Here is a 17,271-nt window from a genome sequence, read left to right as displayed (position 1 = left end):
CAACCAACTTGAGGGTGACATTTTAAGGCAGATGCAGGTACAGGTGAGTCAGTAAATGGCCGGTCTATGAAGTGGGGAATGGCACCCTTTCCTTGTCTGGGTGCCAGGTTGGAATAGGCATTAATGCTCCAATTGAGCAATTTTCGCCAGCAACGTCAGGTGTGTGCAAAACACAATGGCTTGCTACGCCCTGCCAGAGCAGCCCGGAAGAAAAGCCATCCTGATTTGGTCATTTGCTCTTGTGGCTTTGCACGCAGGATTTTTAAAAGACAAACAAAATGATTGCGTGGACCACAAAATCATTTAACGACTACATTTGAAAGGTTTATCTCCAGCGTCTAAAGCAACATAACATTTAGAAACATAGGCCTAGAAATTCACTGGCCTTAGCGCCGCTTTTGAGGCGCTAGAGGGCCTAGCGGCGAAGTTATGGCCAGTTTTGAAATTGACAGGGGCCCTAAATCGGCGTTAGGCCGGTAGCGCTGCGCCGGCACCGATGACATCATCGGTGTGCGCAGCGTCCCGGTTGCCATGGTAACCCGCCCGAACTCGGAAATTGAGTTGCGGCCGCCTCGCCTGTGGCAGCCGCAAGCAACGTTCTGGCAGAGGTGCCTTACAGAACGTTGCGCCGGCGCATTAAAGGCCCCGCGGCGGCCGGCCGCTTTCCCGCCGCCCGCCTGGCCGCAGCTCCCTCCCCGGACTTCCCCCCCCCCCCCCCCCCCGGAACAGAAGCAAGCCCGGCACTTGTCCGAGGTGCCGGGCTCATTTTTAAAAAGATTATCGCGGGCCGCGGCCGGGTGCAGGCAGCTCCTCCTTAAGGGAAGGAGGAGGCCTGCACTTCCCGAATCTGCCGCACCGCAGCGGGCGCCGCAGCGCCGGAATAGCGCCGAAATTCAGCGCATAGCGCCAGTTTTCAGGCGCTAACAGCTTTCAGCAGCGCTGGCAGCCGTTTGGGCGCAGAAGTAGTGAATTTTTGGCCCGCCCAGCGCGACTTAGCTCCGGCACTAACTTCCGGCGCTAAAGCCGTCGCTGCGCCAAAACCCAATTTCTAGGCCATAGAAGATAGGAGCAGGAGTAGGCCATTCGGCCCCTCGAGCCTGCTCCGCCATTCAATGAGATCATGGCTGATCATCCAAATTCAGTACCCTGTTAGAATTTTATAAGTTTCAATGAGATTTTAAACCGTTCCTTTCGTAATTCAGTGGTTGCAGCTTTGACTACCCAGTGGTGCTTGTCATTTTAATGAGGTGGTCGCACAGGGCGTCTTGGCTTTGCAAGAAAGAGACACACCAAATCACTCATGCTCATTTCTCCCCTCCACTCCCACACCAAAGGAGGATATGGGGAGGGGGAGCTCCAAAAGTAGAAAAATGGGAAAATATCAAGTAAATACATTTAAAAATAAAAGATTCTTTCATTTTTGTCTTTGATTTTTTTTTATAGCTGGAATGTACAGTGATGAACTGACATGCGTAGACAGCTTAGTGAACTGGTCTTCGGGCGTGAATAAGTCCCAGCCTTCCTGAAGCTTGAGTTGCTTTGGCCGGTAGAAGAAGGGGTACATGTGACTGGTAGACTCCAGCGATGACAAAGCCTAAAAAAACCAAAAATCACAGCAAACGGAAATTGTGACAAAGAAATGCACCAGAAATATCCGTGGAAATGTGACGAGATTACACTGTTGGACCAGAATGACACAACATAATGCCCTTACAGAGGGTAGGACTAAAATTATGATATGAAGTGATTTGTAATACAAACTACTGTTGCATTTGTGTCATAGCATAATTAGCTTTAAGAACATAAGAACATAAGAAATAGGAGCAGGAGTAGGCCATTTGGCCCCTCGAACCTGCTCCGCCATTCAATAAGATCACGGCTGATCTGATCTTGGTCTCAACTCCACTTCCCGGCCCACTCTCCATAACCCTCGACTCCCCTGTCATTTGAATATCCGTCTGTCTCCGCCTTGAATATATTCACTGACTCCGCCTCCACAGCTCTCTGGGGTAGAGAATTCCAAAGGTTCACGACCCTCTGAGAGAAGAAATTCCTCCTCATCTCCGTCTTAAATAGGCGACCCCTTATCCTGAAACTATGCCCCCTAGTTCGATTCCCCCACGAGGGGAAACATTCTCTCAGCATCTACCCTGTCAAGCCCCCTCGGAATCTTGTATGCTTCAATAAGATCATCTCTCATTCTTCTAAACTCCAATGAGTATAGGCCCAACCTGCTCAACCTTTCCTCATAAGACAACCCCTTCATCTCAGGAATTAACCCAGGGTGTTACAATTTGTAACTATTTTTTGAAGTAATATCAAAAACAAATTAAACAAGCCTTCTCCGCCCCTCCCGTCATTTACGAACATACGAAAGTGACCAGGAAAGGACCAGCTGGTCCATCGAGCACCCGCAACACTCAGGATGCCTGGAGCATCGCGGCCAATGTGTCCTTGAATTTTTATTTTCTGGGCGCGGGGCCCCTTTAATGCCCATTCGAATTTCCGCGCGTGCTTGATTTTTTCCATTTAAAAGCCGCTGAGCGGCCTGCGAGGGACCCCCAGACCGCTGAATGGCCGCCCAGCTTGACGGGAACATTGATCATGACTAGAAACTTACTCTCCACCCCCCCACCCCTGTAATCTCCTGGGAGAAGCAAAAAAACACAGGGAGGAAAAAAACATAACCAATAAGGGGGAAAAAAAAACACTGGAAAATTCCTCTCCGACCCCCTCAGGCGATCAGACCCAGTCCTGGAGATCAGATTGACCATGTGTACATTAACTGTTAATCTACTTACCTTCCATGTGATGTGATCTCTGCCCCGGTGTAGTGGTGTCCTTGACTGTATTAAGGACCCATCCTGGCAATGATCAAATCTATTCTATTTATTTTCCAGCCAGGTACTGAGTCTGACCGTTGCTCCACATACTATTCCACCATGCACCGAAAGTTTGGCATCGATTTGGAATGATTTGTGGCTTACCATTGTGGCTGCAAGGATCAAAAGCAACACCGATAATGAAACCTGACTTGATCTACCATGACTGTTCGCTTAACGTTCCCGTGCATCAAAGTGAAGGATATCAGTGTGGAGAATGAATATTTTTCACTTGTGGGCCCTCTCTGATCTGGTGCTGTATATGTGAAGAAGGCTTTCCCACATTACAGCACCTAACCTCAAAACGGAATTTCAGATTCCAACATGGCATTTCCTACCCCATGAACTGCATATTTCATGGCTTTTCAGTGACTGAATACAGAAAAGTAGTCACGATGCTTTAAAAAGTCAGTCATTCTGTGAAGGACTTTTAGTTATTTCAATGTGATAAGATCATAAGAACATAAGAAATAGGAGCAGGAGTCGACCAATCGGCCCCTCGAGCCTGCTCCACCATTCAATAAGATCATGGCTGATCTGATCCTAACCTCAAATCTTCTATCACTCTGCATCCACCCGAACCCATGTGATCTCCCGGGAGAGGCGAAAAACCAGATAAAGACCCAATGGCCAATTTGGGAGAAAAAAATCTGGGAAATTCCTCACCGACCCATCTAGGCGATCGAAATTCTTCCAGGAGATCACTCTGTCCCTATATTTTCTACAGTACTTACCTTCTGTAAAGGCGATCTCCACCCCAGCCAGGAACAGGAATAAAACCATCTCCTGAAATCTAACACAGAATTAGAACACAGTAGGAGCAGAACCAGGCTACACGGCCCCTGGGCCCACTCCACTACCCACAGGGCCATGACCATTCCGAACCTAGACTCATGTCCAATTTCCTGCCCGCTCTCCGTAACCCTTAATTCCCTTTACTTCTAGGAAACTATCTATTTCTGTTTTAAATTTATTTAATGATGTAGCTTCCACAGCTTTCTGGGGCAGCAAATTCCACAAACCTACCACCCTCTGAGTGAAGAAGTTTCTCCTCATCTCAGTTTTGAATGAGCAGCCCCTTATTTTAAGATTATGCCCCCTAGTTCTAGTTTCACCCATCATTGGGAACATCCTCACCGCATCCACCCGATCAAGCCCCTTCACAATCTTATATGTTTCAATAAGATCGCCTCTCATTCTTCTGAACTCCAATGAGTAGAGTCCCAATCTACTCAACTTCTCCTCATATGACCCCCCCCTCATCCCCGGGGTTAACCGAGTGAACCTTCTTTGTACTGACTCGAGAGCAAGTATGTCTTTTCTTAAGTATGGACACCAAAACTGTATGCAGTATTCCAGGTGCGGTCTCACCAATACCTTGTACAACTGCAGCAATACCTCCCTGTTTTTATATTCCATCCCCCTAGCAATAAAAGCCAACATTCCATTGGCCTTCTTAATCACTTGCTGCACCTGCATACTAACTTTTTGAGTTTCGTGCACCAGGACCCCCAGATCCCTTTGTACTACAGTACTTTCCAGTTTCTTGCCATTAAGATAATAACTTGCTCTATGATTTTTCCTGCCAAAGTGCATAACCTCACACTTTCCAGTATTGTATTCCATCTGCCAAATCTCTGCCCACTTACTTAGCCTGTCTATGTCCCTTTGCAGGTTTTTTATGTCCTCCTCACTCACTACTTTCCGTCCCATCTTTGTATCATCTGCAAACTTTGATATGTTACACTCGGTCCCCTCCTCCAAATCGTTAATATAGATTGTAAAGAGTTGGGGACCCAGCACTGACCCCTGCGGAACACCACTAGTTACTGGTTGCCAATCTGAGAACAAACCATTTATCCCAACTCTCTGCTTTCTGTTAGAGAGCCAATCCTCCACCCATGCCAGAATATTACCCCCAATCCCGTGATTTTTTATCTTGAGCAATAATCTTTTGTGTGGCACCTTGTCAAATGCCTTTTGGAAGTCTAAATACACTACGTCCACTGGTTCCCCTTTATCCACCCTGTATGTTACTTCCTCAAAAAACTCAAGCAAATTTGTCAAACATGACTTCCCCTTCATGAAACCATGCTGAGTTTGTCCTATTAAATTATGTTTATCCAAATGTCCCGTTACTGTCTCCTTAATAATGGACTCTAACATTTTACCAACCACAGATGTTAGGCTAACAGGTCTATAGTTTCCAGCCTTCTGCCTACTACCCTTTTTAAATAAGGGTGTTACATTAGCAGTTTTCCAATCTGCCGGGACCTTTGCTGAGTCCAGTGAGTTTTGGAAAATTATTACCAATGCATCCACAATCCCTACCGCTACTTCCCTCAAGACCCTAGGATGCAAGCCATCAGGTCCAGGGGATTTATCCACCTTGAGTCCCATTATTTTACCAAGTACCACTTCCTTAGTGATTTTAATCGTATTTAGTTCCTCCCCCCCTAGAGCCCCCTGTTTGTCCAGTGTTGGGATATTCTTAGTGTCCTCTACTGTAAAGACTGATACAAAATAATTGTTCAGTGTTTTTGCCATCTCCATGTTTCCCACCATTAATTTCCCGGTCTCATCCTCTAAGGGACCAACATTTACTTTAGCCACCCTTTTTCTTTTTATATAACTATAGAAACTTTTACTGTCTGTTTTTATATTTTTTGCTAATTTACTTTCATAATCTATCTTCCCTTTCTTAATCAATCTTTTAGTTATTTTTTGCTGTCTTTTAAAGACTTCCCAATCTTCCATCCTCCCACTAGATTTGGCTACCTTATATGCCCTTGTTTTTAGTCGGATACTATCCTTAATTACTTTACTTAGCCACGGATGGCTATCTTTTCTTTTACACCCTTTTTTCCTCAGTGGAATATATTTTTTTTGGAAGTTGTAAAATAACTCCTTAAATATACACTACTGGTCATGTACCGTCTTACCCTTTAATCTATTTTCCCAGTCCACTCTAATTAATTCCGCTCTCATACCTTCATAGTCTCCTTTATTCAAGCTCAGCACGCTTGTTTGAGATCCAACCTTCTCACCATCTAATTGAATATGGAACTCAACCATGTTATGGTCACTCATTCCAAGGGGATCCTTTACTAGGACATTTTTAATTAATCCTGTCTCATTACACAGGACCAAATCTAAGGTTGCTTGCCCCCTGGTCGGTTCAGTTACATACTGCTCAAGAAACCCATCCCTAATACACTCAATGAACTCTTCCTCAAGGCTGCTCTGCCCAATTTGATTTGTCCAGTTAATATGATAATTAAAATCCCCCATAATTATAGCTGTTCCCTTATTACAAGCCTCAACTATTTCCTGATTAATACTCCGTCCAACAGAGTTGCAACTGTTCGGAGGCCTATAGACTACACCCACTAGTGTTTTTTTCCCCTTATTATTCCTTATCTCCACCCAAACTGTTTCACTATCCTGCTCCTTTGACCCAATATCATTTCTCTGTTTTATAGTGATTCCTTCCTTTATTAACATAGCCACCCCACCTCCTCTCCCTTCCTGCCTGTCCTTCCTGATTGTTAAATAACCTGGTATGTTTAATTCCCAGTCATGGTCACCCTGCAGTCATGTTTCTGTAATGGCCACAAGATCATACCCATATGTCATTATTTGTGCCGTTAACTCATTCATTTTGTTACGAATGCTACATGCATTCAGATAAAGAACTTTCAAATATGTTTTGTAACACTTAGTTCCTGTTTTTTCCCTTTTTAGTACTTTACTTTTTACTCCATACCTTCTGTCCCTTCCTGACACATTCTGTTTTTTAATTCCCCCACTGCTACCTAAATCTATGACCTTCTCTGTTGTCATTTCTATTATTTGCTCTCTAGAAACCTCCCCGCCACTAATTAGTTTAAAACCCTCTCTACAGCCCTAGTTATATGATTCGCCAGGACTCTAGTCCCAGCACTGGCCAAGTGGAGTCCGTCCCAACAGAACAGCTCCCTCCTGTCCCAGTACTGGTGCCAGTGTCCCAAGAAGCAAAACCCATTTCTCCCACACCAGTCTTTGAGCCACGCATTGAACTCTTTAATTTTATTTATCCTAGCCAAATTCGCTCGTGGCTCAGGTAATAACCCAGAGATTATTACCCTTGAGGTTCTGTTTTTTAATTTGACCCCTAGCTGCTCATACTCCTTTAACAGAACCGTCTTCCTTGTCCTATCTACGTCGTTTGTACCAACATGGACCACGACAACTGGATCCTCCCCCTCCCACTCCAAGTTTCTTTCCAGCCCAGAAGAGATGTCCTTAACCCTGGCACCAGGCAGGCAACACAGCCTTCGGGACTCCCGCTCTTGACTGCAGAGAACCCTATCTATCCCCCTAATGATACTATCCCCTACCACTACAACATTTCTTTTTACTCCCTCCACTTGAATGGCCCCCTGTACCACGGTGCTGTGGCCAGGTTGCTCATCCTCCCTGCAGTCCCCGCTCCCGCCCTCACAGGGAGTAAGAACCTCGATCCTGCTGGACAAGAACAAGGGCTGCGTCTCCTTCAACACTACATCCTGGATCCCTGTACCTTCCTCACTCGTAGTCACACCGTCCTGTCCCTGACCACGGACTACATCTGCAGTAATTAACTTCATAGGTGTGACCATCTCCTGAAACATAGAGTCCAGGAACTTCTCCCCCTCCCTGATGTGTCGCAGTGTCTGAAGCTCGGTCTCAAGCTCCATAACATGGAACTTGAGTTCCTCTAGCAGCAAACACTTGTCGCAGATGTAATCACCGTGAGCCTCAATGGGGTTCACCGGCTCCCACATCTCGCAACAGTAACACATCACCTGCTCCATTCTATATAATTAATTTAATTTCTTCTTATTAGTTATGAAGACCCTGCCCGGATATATATGATAATATCACACCACTATTCAATAGGACTTAGCAACCTGTGATGATCCACTACCCTTACTTTGGCGTCAGAAGGTTGTGGGTTCATGTCCCACTCCACTGCAGTACTGACGGAGGTGCTGTCTTTCAGATGAGACATTAAACTGAGGCCCCATCTGCCTCCTCTTGTGGACGTAAAAGATCCCGTGGCACTATTTCGAAGCAGAGCAGGGGAGTTATCCCCAGTGTCCTAGCCAATATTTAATCTCTCAATCACTAAAACAGATTACCTGGTTATTGCTGTTTGTGGGAGCTTGCTGTGCGCATATTGGCTGCTGCATTTCCTTCATTACAACAGACTACACTTCAGAAAAGTACTCCCAATCGATTTGGGGCGTCCGGTGGTCGTGAAAGGCGCTATATAAATGCAAGTAATTCTTTCTTTCAAGTGTCCTTCTGATTCCAGAATTAGTTGGTGGTTTTGTGGTGTGAACTGGGACTTGTTCTTCCTCAAACTTATTGCCCTTAACCATCAGCAAATGAGCACTTCCATCCCTTTGGATTAGGCTGGATTCACATGCAGATCCCAGAGGTGCAAAAAATAAAAGGGATGGTTTTGCGATCCAGGGCTTCCAACAGGATGGGGCACTTGAAGTGAATGTTTCAGTGGAACTAAAATGAATAGGTGGAAAATCATGGCCTGTGTGTCCACGATTTCTCGCGACACGCTCCCTGGGAGCGCTGCTCCCTGCTGGAAGCGCAACGTCGGGAAATCGCCCGTAATATTCCAGCCTATTCTGCCTTACTTCCCATGTGAATAGAACTGTTCCTATCTTAAATCTAATGCTAGAAATTCTGCTTCTGCTGTCGTCGGCCCACAGGTTTTAGCCCAGTCAATGTAATAAAGAAAAGAAAGACTTGCATTTCTATAGCGCCTTTCATGACCACCGGACGTCCCATAGCGCTTTACAGCCAATTATGTACTGCTTGAAGTGTAGTCATTGCTGTAACGTGGGAAACGCGCAGCCACTTTGCGCACAGCAAGATCCCACAAAGAGCAATGTGATAATGACCAGATCATCTGTTTTTAGTGATGTTGATTGAGGGATAAATATTGGCCCCAGGACACCAGGGATAACTCCCCTGCTCTTCTTTGAAATAGTGCCATGGAAGCTTTTATGTCTCTCCAAGAGAGCAGACGGAGCAGACTCGGTTTAACGTCTTAGCCGAAAGCCGGCACCTCCGACAGTGCAGCACTCCCTCAGCACTGCACTCGAGCATCAGCCTAGATTTTTGTTCTCAAGTCTCTGGAGTGGGACTATGAACCCACAACCTACTGACTCAGAGGCGAGGGTGCTGCCCACTGAGCCACTGGCTGACACATTAGAGAGAAAATTGTGATCTGGTGGGTTCAGCAGCAGGAGTTCTATTCTAATGTTTTATTTTCTTAATTTCTTTGACAAGTGGAATAGGGATTCCTACAGATACTTTAGCACTCATTCATCATTCAGTACCTCAATGGACCTTGCAATGTTCAAGCATTCTTCCATCCCTGGTATCTCCAGGTACATGACACACAGGTCTTTACATTTAACAGTTATTATCCCTGAAGACCCTGCAAATCTGGAAAAGAAAGAACAGGTTTAGTGTTGCTTTGAGCAATGTAGATATCAGATTCAAACAGAAACGCATTAAGATATATTTACCGATTTTCAGAAGTAGGATCATCACGAGTGGGTTTCCTGTTTCTATGTTCTAGCCTCGTGTTCTGTAATATACAGTGCTAGGCTGCTCGTAAGCCTTTAATTGTCATGAAAAAAAACCCTGTCTGTTTCTTAGTGTTAATGCCGTCTTTAATGGTATCAATATATTGCAAAACTCACTCTCGGGTGCTCCTGCCTCACACCCTATTGAATTAAACAGAAAAATAGCAGGGACACAAGTACTTTAGAGGTAGTAGATTGAAGGATGTGGATCTGCACTACTCCTGTAAGGGAAGTGTAAAAATAGAACCTTTGATATCTCATCAGTCATTGTATAATTTACTAGTGATGTCTAGTGGCAGAAGATGATGACTGTGACTGACTCCAGTAGCTGCTATTTGATTTAATAAAAATATATTTGATTGACTCGTACGAACTGTGCACACTTCCGTGGTCATAGTATAACACAGAATACATGTGGTGATTATTTGGTACTTGCAAAGGAATCACGTTGAGGTTATGTACATATGGGTGGCATTACTTCATGACGAGGCTGAGGTACAAAGGTGATATTAAAACGACACATTAAGCATTGTTGAGGCATGGTAGAGGGGGCTTTACTGTGCATCGAACCATGCCGTACCTGACACGCTAATGTTGCATTCCTCCGCACTAATTTTGATGATCACAAATTCACAGCAACATGTTAAAAAGCGACATGGATTGCAGCTGATTCAGGTTGCAGTCTGTACCACACAACTCCAGGATTTTCTACTTGCACAAGAATAAATACAGACAGAAAGTCTGTTTGGTGCTTGCTGACTTTCCTCTAGGACCCCCTTTCAGTGCACGGTAGAATCAACCAAACACCCGCTGCACACACATGCACACAACTCCCTTTCCCAAACCCAAGTGACCAGGTTTTCTGAGCTAACCCGTTTGGAGTGTCGTGTGCACATGAAAACGTGACTTTGAGTTCACGCCAATCGGAGAAAACTCTCCAGCATCTACAGTGATCCACTTGGAACAGCATTAATGCAACAAATATAGAGAGTTTCTACTGCTTCAAGATCAACAAGTGGCCAAGAAGTGTGTTCGAGCCTGTGTCAAAATCAGGCTCACTGTGGTAGATAAAGAGAGCAAATATGATTTCTACCTGAAATCAGGAAATGGATGTGCTTGCGTGGAAGGGATGGGTCAGTATGGTTGTACACGTGCTGCACTGTCAAAAGATTTATGTCAGTGTCTGTCTTTTCAGCAGCATGAGTGCACCCAACTGCTGTCACCATGGACAAAGATTAATCAGACTCTCAGTACCCCAGTTAAATGGGTGAATTGTGAATCCAAGAGTACATGTGGTGCAGGGCCTGACTGTTTACGTCCAGCAGCTATTACCACATTCCCGTCTAGATCTTCTTACCTTTTGTGTTCCAGAAACTGTAAACATGACAGTGAGGCTTTGATAAGGTAGATAGAGAGAAACGATTCCCTCTGGTGGGGCGAGTCCAGAACAAGGGGGCGTCACCTTAAAATTAGAGCCAGGCCGTTCAGGGGTGATGTCAGGAAGCACTTCTTCACACAAAGGGTCGTGAAAATCTGGAACTCTCTCCCCCCGAAAAGCTGTTGAGGTCAATTGAAGATTTCAAATCTGAGATTGATAGATTTTTGTTAGGCGAGGGTGTTAAGGGTTACGGAACCAAGGCGGGTAGATGGAGTTAAGATACAGATCAGCCACGTGATCTCATTGAATGGCGCAACAGGCTCGAGGGGCTGAATGGCCTCCTCCTGTTCTTTATAGTCACATTACATCAGTAAGAAGTCACACAACACCAGGTTATAGTCCAACAGTTTTATTTGAAATCACAAGCTTTCGGAGCGCTGCTCCTTCGTCAGGTGAGCACTTCACCTGATGAAGGAGCAGCGCTCCGAAAGCTTGTGATTTCAAATAAAACTGTTGGACTATAACCTGGTGCTGTGTGACTTCTTACATTTGTCCACCCCAGTCCAACACCGGCATCTCCACACCACATTACATCAGAAAAGAGTCCATTCAATACAACAGATGCAGAAAGCGTACAAACAATAGCTTTGCAACGTGACGTTAGCAATAACTGAGGCACCGCTTAAAAAAATCCTTACAGAAAGTAAGAGCAGTTGGACCACTAAAGTTTCTGTTAAATTGAGGGATAAAAATAAAAAAAAGCTCTTTAGCAGTTGCTCGGGAGAAACATTTAGTTGCCAATAAAATCTGCAAAAGCGCAATGCTTTTAAGTCTAACATGAAACAAGCAGGCTGACAGTGATTAAATACCAGACCTGTCCCCGTTCTCCTGATTTACTGACTTGATGCTTGGGTATCCACTTAGATTCTGAACACTGGTTAGAAAATAAAGGGGAAGAAAAAATGGCAAACACAGGCGATATTAGTATCAGAAAGAAAGAAGCATTTGTTAAATATTGAGTTCTGCATTTAACAAATCCTGCTTTTTCTTATCTTGTTACAACAGAAAGTTAGAACGACTCCTGTGGGTTAAATACACAAGCATTGTTAAAATGAAAAAAATAATGAGGGAAATTTAGAACTTCAATTAAAGGAACACTGGAAATACACAGCGGGTAAGTAAGTATTTGGAAAAGAAAGACGGGATAACGTCTAAATGGGATCATTCATCAGAACTGGAATCAGATCATTGTTAATGTAGTTATGCCACTATTAAGGATGGCTTAAAATGCCCCTGGGACCAAATATTCAGCCACCTGTTATAATTGCCAATTTGCAGGGTTAGAGGGACATCCCTTGATATAAATATGATGGGTGGGCATCTGCAGCACTAAGAGCTTATCTTGGGCCTCCACCTACCCATGGCGGAATGTGCTAGTTCCAGAGGGGGGCAGGGTTTGTGCCGGGAGCCCCCACCCCCACACCCACCGGAATGGGATTATAACCGCCTCAAAGGTGGCGGCTAAACTTGTTTTTAAAACGGCCTCCTCTTTGGAGGCCGAGGTCATAACCTAGGCCTGGATCCCCAGGCGAGCCCCGCTCCTGATATTCAGTGGACCAGTGCGCCTGGTCCCACCCCGCTGCCAATTTGTAGGCGTGGCGTAGGCGGCGGCTGGGAGTCCCCATCCCCCGCCGACGCCAATGGCCTTGTTTGAAACGAGCGGAGGCTCCTCCCCTTACAAGGCCACGAGGAAACTCCCACTGAAGACTGGTGCCCAGCGTTTCCTGGTCCTGGCTTAACTTGCGATCCGTCCGCCACACTCCTGCTGGGGCTACAGCAGGAGTGCACTGAAAGAGCCGCCGATTTTCAGCCCCCTTAACGTCAGCCTTCAGTGGGCAATCTAACTTCCTGTTACAATGTGGTGAATAGTTCAAGATGATTTTCCAGTGCAAGGCCTTAATAACAAAAGAAATTAAATTCTTAAATGAGCCTGGGGTATGGTAGCATAGTGGTTATGTTACTAGACTAATGGCCCAGGCTAATAATCTGGTGATAGGAGTTCAAATCTCCACGTATCAAGCAGTTTGGGAATTTAAATTCAATTAAATAAATCTGGAATAAAGAGCTAGTATGAAACCATTGGATTTTTTTGTAAAAACCCAATTGGTTCACTGATGTACTTCCCCAGTCTGGCCTATATGTGACTCCAGACTCACAGCAATGTGGTTGACTCTTAACTGCCCTCTGAACTGGCCCAGCAAGACACTCACTTGTACCAAACTGCTAGGAACAACAATAATACCGAATACCTTCACCACATGCACTGCGCCTTCTCAAGGGTAATTAGGGATGGGCAATAAGTGCTGGCCCTGCCAGCGACGCCCACATTAAATGAATTTTACAAAATGGTAGTCTGAAAATGATTCCTGGCTAACAGAAAATATTTGCAAGTAGCAGAAATGTACAGCCAGTTGACTAGCCAGTTCTCATCTTTGGTTACTGTATATTTTTGATTGGTGATATACTGGAGATTAAGAAATAACGTGATGCCACCGCACTATAGTAATATTACACAGAGAGTATTCATTCATTTAACGTTAACTTTAAAAAGCACACAATCCCGTCTTAATTTTTTCAATGTTTAGTTATTAGTTACTTATTGAAAGGACTGAATCTGTATTTAAACAATGTTGTACCTTGAGCCATGCTTTGTAACCAAATATCTCAGTGTCAATGCAATAGTTACATGTCTATACCAGTAGCAGCAGTGGCTCAGTGAGGTCGCATCCCTCACCTCTGAGTTATGATAGGTCGTGGGTCCAAATCCCTACTCCAAGAAACTTGACCACAAAAATCTAGGCTGACGCTGCACTGAGGGAGTGCTACACTCTCAGAGGTGCTGTCTTTCAGATGAGATGTTAAACTGCTGCCTGCTCAGCTCCACAGAGCAGTTGTGGATGCCAGTTTCACGTTTTTATAATCAATTACATGTCAGTTTTCCCCATATTATTGTAAAGTGCAACTCTGACATTATTCTTTGGCTGTCTCAGAGTGTTTGCTTGATATTGGTAGTCAAGAATATTGATCGCGAAGAAGGGCTGCACCAATTTCTCTCTTTATATAATGCGTGTGATCTGGGAAGTGTGAGCATATTTGTCAGCTCGCAGTTATTGTGCTGCGGCACTGCACCTCAAGATCAGCTGTGCAGAACTGAAATAGTAAATGTAGGATTCACTTCCACACACAGGCACATGCTTCATATGAATGTGGCTCTTGTGTTATAACATTTTCTTCTGTAGGACTCCCAGATCCTGATCAGGGTTTTAACAAAGAGAAAAAACTGCCCATGCAGCTTTGACCTTCTTCCTGTTTGTTTTTGTCTGTAGTAGCACTTAGGGAGTGCTGCACTGTCAGAGTCACCTTCTCCTCCCTGCAGCCTCCCTCACTGGGTGGAAATCAAGACTCATTGCACCAGCTTAATCTTTTACTCATTTTTTTACTCAGAACTCAAAACCCGAGCTCTTTACCCTCTCGCTCTTTCCAACTTTCCGCAATCTATAGGTTTTTGAAACCCAATTAAAAAAAACATTTTGGCCACCAGGCATCATATATGAAAGACAGAAACATGGTTTCACAAGTGACTTTCCACTCCATCATATGGCAAATGTGCTTGGATATGTGAATATCGTAGCTTTATTCTATCCAAAACACCATTATGATCATATGAACATGTTATGATCATTTTTAATCGATTTCTCAGTTAAGGGTGCCATGATGGCAAAATGCTTTGGTGCTAAGCAGTGGCAGGATGTGGGTTTGAATCTAAGAGTGTAAGAATCAGGAACAGGAATAGGCCATACGGCCCCTCGAGCCTGCTCTGCCATTCAATAAGATCATAGAAACATAGAAACATAGAAGATAGGAGCAGGAATAGGCCATACGGCCCCTTGAGCCTACTCCACCATTCAATAAGATCATGGCTGATCTTCGACCTCAACTCCACTTTCCCGCCCAATCCCCATATCCCTTAATTCCCCTAGAATCCAAAAATCTATCGATCTCAGCCTTGAATATACTCAACGACTCAGCATCCACAGCCCTCTGGGGTAGAGAATTCCAAAGATTCACAACCCTCTGAGTGAAGAAATTCCACCTCATCTCAGTCTTAAATGACTGACCCCTTATCCTGAGACTATGTCCCCTAGTTCTAGGCTCTCCACCCACGGGGAAACAACCTCACAGCATCTACCCTGTCAATCCCCCTCAGAATCTTATGTTTCAATGAGATCACCTCTCATTCTTCTAAACTCCAGAGAGTATAGGCCCAGTCTACTCAATCTGCATTTCTTCATTTGGTAACTTACGAACCTTAGTCTTATTCCCATGACCTCGGTTAAACACTGAAGGAAAGTTTACCCTGGCTCCACTCTTGCTCACCTCCTAGAAGTTGGGTGCATAGTGGCATTGATAAGAGACCTGGGAAAAAGTTAGCTTCTGTGGACCGTGTGTAACAAAACGAAGCCAAAAAGATGAAAAGAAAACAAATAAAATATCTATGAAAACTATATGTCTCAGCCATTTTCTACCTTCAATACAAAGTGACCAGCTTGTTTATATTTACAGCCACCTCTTTGCAAAAACAGTCAGAAAAACAGCACTAAAATAACAATACAGGAAACTCTCGATTTACCGGCACCTAAATAATCGGAAATCTCTGTTAACCGGCAAAATTCAGGAGTAGATCCAGGTAACTTTTACTTCATATTAGTGGCCGTTCCTGGATCTGTGGCCGTGTAACTGGGGTTCCTGCACCTGTTGCTATGCAACAAGGACGCCTGGATCTGTGGCTGTGTACGGGGCTCTCGTACCTTTTACTGTACCTCTCTGTAATCCGGACTTTTTGATAAACCGGCACCACGCCGGTCCCGTCGGTGCCGGATAAAAAAGAGTTTCCTGTAATTACATTTCCGTACTTTTACCAGATTTTACAATTTCAGCTGTGGCTCAGTGGGCAGCACCCTCACCTCTGGGTCAGAAGGTTGTGGGTTCAAGTCCCACTCCAGACACTTGAGCATTACAAATCTCGGCTGACACTCCAGTGCGGTGCTGAGGGAGCGCTGCACTGTTAGAGGTGCTGTCTTTTGGATAAGATGTTAAACCGGGACTCCGTCTGCTCTCAGGTGAATGTAAAAGATCCCATGGCACTATTTCAAAGAAGAGCAGGGGAGTTCTCCCCGGTGTCCTGGGGCCAATATTTATCCCTCAATCAACATCACTAAAACAGATGATCTGGACATTATCACATTGCTGTTTGTGGGAGCTTACTGTGCGCAAACTGGCTGCCACATTTCCTACATTACAACAGTGACTACACTTTGAAAAGTACTTGATTGGCTGTAAAATGCTTTGGGACATCTGGTGGTCGTGAAAGGTGCTATAAGAAAGCAAGTCTTTCTTTCTTTCTTCTCTCTACAACACAATAGGGGCTTTCCTGTTAAAGATATGAGTCCGTACGCACTGAGGCATCACCACTGAGGATTCTGCCAGCTCTCTGAGTCACTGCTGAGCCGAGCTGCGTCTCTGAGGCTCAGATGGGTTTTTTCACAGCTCAGTAAATTGGCAACCAGCCATCTGGAGTGAAATGAATGATGCGGTGTTACATAAAATGTACAGCAGAGAAACAGGTCCCTCGGCCCGTGGTCCGAAGGCAGCACCCCCAGTCAGGCTTCGAAGAAGGAAGGTGGACGGACACGTTAGATTTGACGATAAGCAGAGAGTGGCGAGGGCATGGAACAGACGGCCCAGGGAATCACTGGAGGCGGATAGTGTGGAAATATTTCAGGGAGAACTGGATCGCTATTTAAGGGAGTGGGTGGTGGAGCAGTATTAGTTTTGGGGACAGACCAGATGGACTGCGGAATCTTTTCTTGTCCTGTATTTTCCTGTGTTGCTACTACCAAATAAAATACATTTTTTGGCGAACTAGTGTTAACAGCAACATTAATTTTTTAAAATTCATTCATGGGATGTGGGCGTCGCTGGCAAGGCCAGCATTTAATGTCCATCCCTAATTGCCCTCGAGAAGTTGGTGATTGAATACAACTGAGTGACTCGCTGAGCCATTTCCGAGGGCAGTTAAGGGTCAACCTCATTGCTGTGGGTCTGGGGTCACATATCGGCCAGACCGGGTAAGGGCGGCAGATTTCCTTCCCTGAAAGGACATTAGTGAACCAGATGGGTTTTTATGACAATCCAGTAGTTTCATGGTCACCATTACTGATACTAGCTTTTTATTCCAGATTTATTTAATTGAATTTAAATTTCCCAGCTGTCATGGTGGTATTTGAACTCATATCTCCAGATCATTGGACCA

At 44.8% G+C, this 17,271-nt stretch overlaps 1 protein-coding gene across 2 annotated transcripts in view; it reads right to left on the bottom strand.

Annotated features, from left to right (window-relative positions):
- Positions 1–17,271, bottom strand: part of LOC147103397 (myotubularin-related protein 9-like) — a 62,037-nt gene that overhangs the window by 30,642 nt on the left and 14,124 nt on the right. Inside the window, exons 2-4 of one of the 2 annotated variants that reach the window (XM_085962953.1) lie at positions 11,773–11,832; positions 9,269–9,377; positions 1,469–1,594 (exon numbers count right to left, since the gene is read on the bottom strand). In XM_085962953.1, coding sequence (XP_085819079.1) covers positions 1,469–1,594; positions 9,269–9,377; positions 11,773–11,832 — 295 coding nt within the window. The remainder of the gene's footprint in view (positions 1–1,468; positions 1,595–9,268; positions 9,378–11,772; positions 11,833–17,271) is intronic. The other variant, XM_085962955.1, reaches the window with a different exon arrangement.

Source organism: Somniosus microcephalus, chromosome 20, assembly GCF_052327205.1.
Source record: "Somniosus microcephalus isolate GS21.2 chromosome 20, FLI_Smic_1.0, whole genome shotgun sequence".
Taxonomy (NCBI): domain Eukaryota; kingdom Metazoa; phylum Chordata; class Chondrichthyes; order Squaliformes; family Somniosidae; genus Somniosus; species Somniosus microcephalus.
This window is presented reverse-complemented; position numbering and strand designations above follow the sequence as displayed.